This window comes from Pundamilia nyererei, unplaced genomic scaffold, assembly GCF_000239375.1.
Source record: "Pundamilia nyererei isolate P.nyererei 1_Seehausen unplaced genomic scaffold, PunNye1.0 scaffold00056, whole genome shotgun sequence".
In the NCBI taxonomy this organism is placed as follows: domain Eukaryota; kingdom Metazoa; phylum Chordata; class Actinopteri; order Cichliformes; family Cichlidae; genus Pundamilia; species Pundamilia nyererei.
Window position 1 is genome coordinate 3,189,549 of NW_005187457.1, and position 9,529 is coordinate 3,199,077.

At 39.1% G+C, this 9,529-nt stretch overlaps 2 protein-coding genes across 2 annotated transcripts in view; both read left to right on the plus strand.

Moving 5' to 3' along the window:
• sele (selectin E) overlaps positions 1-3,468 on the plus strand; it is a 22,695-nt gene extending 19,227 nt beyond the window's left edge. The window contains exons 8-12 of the mRNA XM_013911123.1: positions 934-1,119; positions 1,242-1,448; positions 1,574-1,753; positions 1,860-1,989; positions 2,200-3,468. Of these exons, the coding sequence (XP_013766577.1) occupies positions 934-1,119; positions 1,242-1,448; positions 1,574-1,753; positions 1,860-1,989; positions 2,200-2,245 (749 nt within the window). The 3' untranslated portion in view covers positions 2,246-3,468. The remainder of the gene's footprint in view (positions 1-933; positions 1,120-1,241; positions 1,449-1,573; positions 1,754-1,859; positions 1,990-2,199) is intronic.
• A 4,217-nt stretch (positions 3,469-7,685) lies between these two features.
• The window catches only part of LOC102195783 (E-selectin-like), a 4,196-nt gene continuing 2,352 nt past the window's right edge, over positions 7,686-9,529 (plus strand). Inside the window, exons 1-6 of the mRNA XM_013911094.1 lie at positions 7,686-7,756; positions 7,848-7,920; positions 8,255-8,659; positions 8,816-8,920; positions 9,018-9,209; positions 9,325-9,510. Coding sequence (XP_013766548.1) covers positions 7,754-7,756; positions 7,848-7,920; positions 8,255-8,659; positions 8,816-8,920; positions 9,018-9,209; positions 9,325-9,510 — 964 coding nt within the window. The 5' untranslated portion in view covers positions 7,686-7,753. The remainder of the gene's footprint in view (positions 7,757-7,847; positions 7,921-8,254; positions 8,660-8,815; positions 8,921-9,017; positions 9,210-9,324; positions 9,511-9,529) is intronic.

Sequence of the window (9,529 nt, forward strand, 5' to 3'; positions counted from 1 at the left end):
AACTGGACTGCAGAGAAACCCACCTGTCAAGGTAAGGAAAAAAAACAGATCAAAGGGGAAAAGAACAATTTTCAATATAATGTGGACATTGTGGAGAACGATTAATACCTTGGAGTACACTTAGACAATAAACTGGACTAGGTTAAAACACCACTACACTTTACAGGAAGGGCCAAAGCTGTCTCTATTTTCTGGGGGGTCGGAGGTCTTTCAACATCTGTCGGACAATGTTTAGAACTTTCTATGAGTCTGTTGTTGCCAGTGCCATCCTCTATGCTGTTGCATGCTGGGGCAGCAGGTTGAGGGTCGCAGATGCCAACATACTAAAAAAACTGATCTGCAAGGCCAGTAATGTTGTGAGGATGGAGCTGGACTCCCTTAGGGTGGTGTCTGAGAGGCGGATGTTGTCCAAGATAAGGACAATGCTGAATAATACCTTCCACCCACTCCATGACGTGCTGGCTAGTCACCGGAGCACATTTAGTGAGAGACTGAGATTACCAAAGACTACCACTGAACGACACAGGAAATCATTCCTGCCTGTGGCCATCTCCTTGTACAATTCTTCCATCTAATACACTGTGAAACTGCAATAGCTACACCCTTTTTGCACACGCTCAGTAAAATACCAAAGTAAAATAGCAAATAAAATAACAAATGACAAAGTTTACAGGTTAGAGTCAAATGTCAGTTATATATATTCCACCCCTGTAATATTCTTCATATTTATAATTCAGTGATTGTATTTATTAATGCTATTTCTTAAATTTGTAAACTCTGTAACATATTGTATTATTTAAATAGTTTAGTCTGTTACTGTTACTGTCTTGGAGCAACTGTAACCCACGTAATTTCCTTAGGGATTATTAAAGTAGTCTGATTCTGATATATAATGAGGACACGTTCAATAAAATACACATTTTTCTGTGTCAGCCATCCTTTGCCAGAATCCAGAGAGAGAAGCTCCCCTCATCATGCAGTGCAGTGAATCTGAGACTGAACTGCGACCAAACTCCACCTGCAGCTTCAGCTGTGAAGAAGGTTTTGAACTGCAGGGAGCAAACACCATCAAGTGTTCTGAGGACGGACAGTGGAATGAAAACATACCTACATGCAAAGGTCTGAAAGACTAATTATATCAATATTTACTACAAACAGTGTTTACCCATTGTAGCACTTTTATTTTAAGTCTCTTTAACTATGATATATTTTATTGATCTCCTTTTGTTTCCCTTTTGTAGCAAAAGGATGTCCTGCTCCAGAGGTCCCAACAAATGGTCAGATAAGCTGCAGCCCTTCTCTGTCTTCATTTCTTAGTCATGAGACACCCCATCCACTTGGCATGGTTTGTCATTTTACATGTGATGAAGGACATGAGCTGCAAGGTGCACACAGCATGGAGTGTACACATCCAGGCCAATGGACCTCCAGATCACCAACCTGCACAGGTACATGTGAACCCATTTTACTTGGATTACTTGTTGTTCACAACTTCATTTGCATGTTCAGAATCTTATGAGCACAGGTGAGATCACTTTTTCAATATGCAATATCTTCCTTTCTTTTACAACAGCTGTTACATGTTTGTTGCTTGAGGCTCCTGAAAACGGTCACATCAGTTGCTCCAGCACTGAGTCAGTTTACAACTCTCAGTGCTCCTTCACCTGTGACCAAGGCTACTCATTAGAAGGACCTGAGCTGCTGACATGTGGTCATCATGGCAACTGGACTGCAGAGAAACCCACCTGTCAAGGTAAATGAGCAACAACAGATCAAATGGTACACAAAATGTAAATGTGCACACTTACAAATCTCTGTTCAAAAGTTCACATTATTCACGTTTCACAATGTTTCCACAGCTCCTGCTCCAGTAGCTGCAATTACTGTTGGTGTGGCAACAGGGGCTACTGCGTTGTTATCTGGTGTGTCTATGGCTTTGTGGCTCTTGAAAAAAATGAAGAAGAAAGCTGACGCATATGAGCTGAGCAGGTAAGAGAAGGATTCACCTCTTTGTTTCCTTCATCTTTCTTTTGAAGTTTGTTGTGTTCTCTGCTGTGTTTCTGAATATGTTGACTTTGAAAAATCTGAAGACCAAATCAGTTATGTATGAACTCAGCAGGTTAGGTTTCACCTCTTTTCAAAACTGTTTTTTAAGTTTGTTGAATTTAGTTGCTCATATTCTTCTCTCTTTTATTACAGCAACTCTGACATAGAGGCTCCTCTACAGAGCTACAAAAAGCAGTGACAGCCTGATGTAGAAGACATTTCTGTTCTTTGTAGACAACTACAGACAGTATATATTTCAAAACAGCAATGTGAAAATATGAATCATATATACTAATTTAAAAGGAGTATAAAATAAGTAAACCCGGTGTCACAAGAAGTGAGCGGATGTGACATTTGCAGATTATATTATAGGCTTGATCATATTTGGCTGAATTTTTCAAACAAAATGTGCTGACACATATTTCCTCCAAAAGGGAGTTTTAAATTGAACATATTGTTCTACAACTTAATGCAAATGCTGGGAAGGTGGCATTATCCATGTTTTTGTAAATATTATATAGCATCGTGTGAATCTTGTGTGTATAACGTTGTGTTTTGCTAAGTTACCATTACACTTTAAAACTGATATGTTATATTTTCAGTCTTAGATGGTTGGAAATGTTGTGGTATACATGCAAAACTAAGAAGAATTCATTTAAAAAAAAAAATCATCCAGAGAACATTTTGTTACATATTTTATTTTTTAATTCCTTGTTCAGCATATTGCTAATTAAAGATGAATTGGACACTGATCCTTATCTTTGGTGGGTTTTAATGCCAACACTATTAAAATGTGTGGCTGCTGGGGAAAGATTAGGACAATAATAAGTTGGAACTCTGTCACATCTTCCACTTAATTATTACATTAACAGCTGTTCTGAATGTTTCCAGGTAGTTGCTTGGCTGAGACAACTCAGTTCTAAACATATTATTACTCTATCAAAACAATGAACTGAACCCAGGCCAGACAGTGGTGCCAGATGGTCATGGCGGTGATCCAAAACTAAAAGAAGAATTACTACCTAGTCTCCATCCTACCACAGAAATATTGTTTCTTGTATTTCTTGACTGTATTCATCAGAAACCCCACGAATAAAAGTTGAACTTAGACTGGAAATAACAACACATTGGCAGGTTGTGTTGTGTGGCAGGTAGGATGTAGGACCCAAATACAGGACTAACAGACACGAAAGGATGAACTCAAAAAGGAAGCTTTATTGTGCTGTAGCAAACACATACTAGAAACAAAATCCAAAAGCAGAAAACTAGAAACTATGGACAAGGAACATAAACACTAGGAAACTAGGATGCTAGAAACTAGGTGCAAGGAAACACAAAGCACATGGAAGTGGTACAACACAAGAAAAGGGAATGGAAAACACAGGGCTTAAATATACAAGGGAGTAATGAGAGAATGGGAAACAGGAGGGAACCACAGCTGGGACTAATAAGACATAAGGAGACAAGGGGAAGCACTGACATAGGACACAGACTTTCAAAGTAAAACAGGAAACACGAGAAAATCACAAAGACGCAGACCCTGAGACCAAAATCCTAGGACTAAAAATATAACACAAGCAGAACCAAAACCCATGAATAACAATAATCAAAGAATTGAACTAAAACACACACAAAACACTGGGCCACAGACCCGGTACCGTGACCCACATGGACCAACCGGTGTCGGGGTCATTACTCAAAAAACAGTAATGAATTATATATTATTTGTTTCTCTTCTGAAAAGTAATTCAGTGCATTACTTAATTACATAATTCATATGGACTTGATCTGGCTATTGCTCAAAGCATCCTAAAGTCATGCACTCTTCGAGGATTTTTACTTTAGATAGATAAATAGTCTGATATAAGCCATTTCGTCTCTGCGCAAATGTTGTCAAATTTTGTTTTGTGTGCCAATTATTTGTAGTCAACATCAGTGGGTGTTGGATTCAGCCAAAGCAGCTCTTTTTGTTACCAATTCTGTTCATAATTTTCATGGACAGAATTTCTAGGTGGAGCCTAGTACCTGAAGGTTTCTTCCAAGATGGCCTCAGGATCTCATCTCTGCTTCTTGTGGGTGATGTAGTCCTGCTTTCTTCATGAAGTGGTGGTCTTACACTGGAGCAGTTCATGGCCACGTGCCAGAATAAGATTGAACTCTTCCAAGTCTGAGTCATATGGCCCTGAAAAAGCCTGAAAACAGTTGAGTTTCCACTTTGGGTTAATGTTGAGTTGCTGCCCATAGTGGAAGACTTTTAATATCACAGAGGTCTTGTTCACAGGTTAGAGGAGAGGGAAGAGGGAGATTGACAGATGGATTTGGATCATGGCTAAAGTGATGTGGACACTGCACTGCATGGTGAAGAGAGAGCTGTCCATAAAAGCAAAGCTGTCAGTTTACTAGTCGATCTATGTCCCCACCCTAAACTATGGTTATGAGCTTTGCAGTCCTGAATTTTTTCTTGCTATTTTCCTAGCTGCCATCACGTGTGACAACACTGGGCTCTTGCTTGTGCAGGTAGTAAATTAAAATTTTAGATATAGTTAGATATAGCAGTAAATACTAACAAAAATCAAGGCTGCTACATTGATTCCAATTCTATAAAATCATTACAGTTTATTATTACCAATGACCAGAGCAGTAGCACTACTACCACATACTTGTATCACATTCAAAATGCACATCAACAGAGTGGTACATGCAGCAGCACATTGGTACTTTTAGTACAATACATTACAGATGGTACATCACTTGTTTTTGCCCTCAACTGTGGAATTTTCCACTCTGCTTGTCCTGATAACAAGCAGAGTTATCAGGACAACTCTGCATAACTGCTCAAGTGAAAATTGAGAAACACTGAAAACAACCTGTCTGAGCTTCAACCATTTAATGGTTTGACTTATTGTTTCTTTGCTTTCCAGTGAATAATTCTTCTTATTATTATTATTATGAAATTATTATGATGGCAGTAGTAGTGTCAGACTGATATACCATGCTTTATGACTCCATGATAAAAAATAAGAGGTTTATTTTGGGGGGATTTTGTCTGATACGTTGCAGCTGTAAAGGCTCTGTTTAATATGTTGTAAATTATGTAATTTCCTACACCATCTCTTTATCAGTATATGTTATATACAATATTTCTGTACAGTCCTTTCAAAAATAAATGTGAATAAATACAATATAAATATCATGGTACTTTGTGTCTGTGTGTTTATGTGTCTTCAGAGTGCTATTGGTGTTTGAGTGACACCCTTCCTGGAAGGAAGCTGTGGAAGAAATGATATTACAATGATGATCATTGGCGAAGTCCCTGGAGGGGAGATAATACTGTTTTGCCATTTGGTGGAAATACCATCACACCAAACCCAAACCCCATATTCATAACCCTAGCGATAGCCGAAGCGTCTTGCCCAATGACACAGCGACCGAGACTGTCCAAGACGGGGCTCGAACCGGCAACCTTCCGATTACAAGGCGAACTCCCAATTCTTGAGCCACGATCGCCCCAAGTGAGACATAACCAAGTGGAACAATGAGAAATAAATGCAGTAACAAGAAAGAATCTGTCGCTACACCTTTTCCTTTCCCGAAGCTCTTTCCTGACTGTTATTTTAGCATTTATTACTTTTAGGTTGTAAATTGCAATCTTGTGCAAACATTAGTCCTTTAGTGTTATTGCATACTGTATGGAAACCATGTGAAAATACAACTGTCAGCGTCATTCTAGTTTCCAAGGATTGTTGTTATATTTCTGAGTTGCACAAACCACTAACCGCACAAAATTACTAACTTTTTATTCTTAGTTTGTCTTTTTATGTGCCACAAAAAGTGATATGCTGTTTTTCGTAAACTGGAACACATTAAAAAATAACAGCTCTTGATGTTCTCCCACTCCCCGAGTCCATTCTCTGGTAGCGTAAATTTATATCCATTTCACAAAGTTTTATATTGTAGATTCTTCAAAATAGCCACCCTTTGATCTGATTACTGCTTTGCACACTCTTGGCATTCTCTCGATGAGCTTCATGAGGTCGTCACCTGAAATGGTTTTTCGACAGTCTTGAAGGAGTTCCCAGAGATGCTGAGCACTTGTTGGCCCTTTTGCCTTCCTTCTGCGCTCCATCTCATCCCAAACCTTCTCGATTGAGTTTAGGTCAGGTGACTGAGGAGGCCAGGCCATCTTGCGCAGCACTCCATCACTCTCCTTCTTGGTCAAATAGCCCTTACACAGCCAGGAGGTGTATTTGGGGTCATTGTCCTGTTAAAAAATAAATGATGGTCTAACGAAACGCAAAATGGATGGGACTGCATGTTGCTGCAGGGTGCTGTGGGAGCCACGCTGGTTCTTTTTGCCTTTAATTTTGAATTAATCTCCAACAGTGTCACCACCATACCACCCCTACAACATCACTCCTCCATGCTTCACAGTGGGAACCATGCATGTAGAGACCATCCGTTCACCTTTTCTGTGTCACACTGTTTGCGACTGCACTTGGGGACATATTCAAATGACTGACTGACTGACTTCCAGTTCTTAAAATAATGATGGACTGTCATTTCTCTTCATTAGCTGATTGGTTCTTGTCATAATATGAATTCCGATTTTCCAAATAGAGCTGTCAGCTGTGTACCAACCTGACTTCTGCACAAGTCAACTGATGGTCCAAACCCCATTAAGAAGGCAAGAAATTCTACAAATGAACCCTGACAAGACACACTTGTGAAGTGAAAAGCATTTCAGGTCACTACATCATGAAGCTCATTGAGAAAAGGCCAAGGGTTTGAAGCGCTGTTAACAAAGACTTTCAGAAAACTAAAATATAAGACATATTTGGAGTTATTTATAGATTTTTTCTTTGCTGCATAATTCTATATATCTTGCTTCAGATATTTGATTTCAGCATGCATCTACAATGTAGAAAGTAGGGAAAATAAAGAAAAACTATTAAAATGAGATGGTGTGTCCAAACTTTGACTTTTGTAGTGTGTATGTATATATATTTTTATAAACCTGAACCAAAGAACTGACCTCTTTCTCAAATTAATATATTTTCTTTTTATTTTCATCTTCGGCAATTCCATGCAAACCTTTCCCCATCCAGATCAAGGCCCTAACCATTGTTTTTATCTGTTTGGGTCTAATCTTTTCCTGCTTTTTGGCTTTCTGTTGGTGGGCACACCCCAACTCATCTATCAAGCCAGCAGACCTTGGAGCTATTCTCTTCCTCTACATTAATGTACGGCAACAGGAAACTGACAATTTTTAAAAACTAATATTTCAGATGTCGAAGTTTAAAAAAATAGTTTTGACTGTTTATCATCGTTACACAGTGTCTAGCTTAGAAACACAACAATTTCAGTGGGAGTAGCATGAACATGCAGTCACCCCATTTGTCACCCCTATTATCTGCATTGTTGCAGAGCCAAGTAAGCCCCATCTCACCCTAAAAGTCAACCTGGGAGTTCAGTACTGAGAACGACCAGCCAATGCTTTTGTGCAGGAAATGTTTTTAAAGCCTTTTGTGGAATGGAGCAGTATTGGGGGGGATTCCATGGAAACCTTCCAGGTTTCCTGAATGACACTAGAGACGCGTATAAAACCTGGAAATCCAGTGCATAACGCAGAGAATCATCCCTACACATACTAAGGCTGAAAGCTAGAGAATCAAGTGCCTTCTGGAGGTTATCAGGCATATCATTTAAAATGGTGAGTGAAAGGGATATCAATTTAAATATTATTCATTTTAATGTAAATTAATTTGGTTTTAATCTAATGCACCTTTAAATTATTTTTACAGGATTCCTTCTTTGGACTAACCCATGGATATAAGAGCTCTGCCTCATGGATCAACTTCACCGTTATTTGTTCAAGTATGTACATTTATTGCCAGAAGAGCCTTGAGCGTCTCAATAAAAAGTTTTAGAACCAGCTAGAATAGGATTGCCCTGTGTTCACTGTACATGTATGACAAAATTGTGGGTGCTCCACACCAAGTGTGCAGGAGGAAAATATAAATAGTAAGACAGCAAAAATAAACAACAAATAAGAGAAATTTATACAGGATGAAGAATATATACAGGAGGGACAAAGGCACCCAATACTAAAAACACTCATTAGAGAGCAAATTAGTAAATAGAATTTTTTTTAAAAATCTCTCCTTTTCTCCCCATTTACATCTACTATATGTCACTGTCTCTATTTAAGTGCTGTGCATGTGGACTAGTGTAGAGTCTTGGTCTTACTTCTACTCGGACAACGCAATGACATGGGATGATGCACGAAGCTGGTGCCAGGAGCACTACACGGACATGGTGGCCATCCAGAACCAGGAGGAGCTTGAGCATCTTAACAACTGGCTGCCCAAGAAAAATGGCTACTACTGGATTGGGATTCGTAGGATTAATAATGTCTGGACCTGGGTAGGAACCAACAAGCCTCTGACAGAAGAAGCAACCAACTGGGCAAAAGGAGAACCGAACAATAACGAGGGTGACAAAAACACAGGCATGCATGAGGATTGTGTGGAGATGTATATTAAAAGAGATAAAGAACCAGGCAAGTGGAATGACGAGAGATGTATAAAATCAAAGACTGCTCTGTGCTACACAGGTGAGCAAAAATCACACTCTTGAAAAACAAATTTTTGCTGCTGTGTTGCTGTTCTTTAATAGGTGATCTACTGATCTGAAAGTTAAAAATGATGTTTCTGACATATTGTTTTAGTATATTTACCAACCTTTATAGAAGTACCTCTGCTTTTTCCAGCGGCTTGTAAGATTGACTCCTGTTTCCACGGAGAGTGTGTTGAAACCATCAACAGCCACAAATGTGATTGCTTTGAAGGTTTTTTTGGAGACAAGTGTGACCAAGGTGAGAAAAAATCTGATAGCGTAGTTTAAATACATATTTTAAGTCATGTAAAGGATTTAATTAATATCCAACTGTGTTGTTGTTTTTTTGTTGTCAGTTGTGCAGTGTAACAAAGGTGAAGTGGTTGTTCCAGATAAAGGACATGTAAATTGCTCTCACAACTATGGCAGTTTCTCCTATGACTCCTTGTGTCAGTATTCCTGTGAGGAAGGATACAAGCTGAGTGTGCAGACTCCTCTGAGGTGCACGGGGTCAGGAAAATGGTCAGAAAAACCCCCTACATGTGAAAGTGAGTTTAAGTATTAATAGCTTATAATATTGCTACTACTTTTTGTTACTTTTATTATTTTCTACACAGTGATGGAGTCATGGCGTAATGCTTTATTCCCCTCTGTTGTCTACAGTGATTCAGTGTGAGAAGATGTCAGAGCCGACACATGGATCCATGAAATGCTCCGATCCTCTGGGCTCATTCAGCTATCAGTCCACCTGTACTTTTACCTGTGATGAAGGTTATGTACTGTCTGGATCTCCATCTCTGCAATGTGAAGCATCAGCAAATTGGAATGGATCCCAGCCATACTGTGTTGGTACGGCCACATGTTTTTA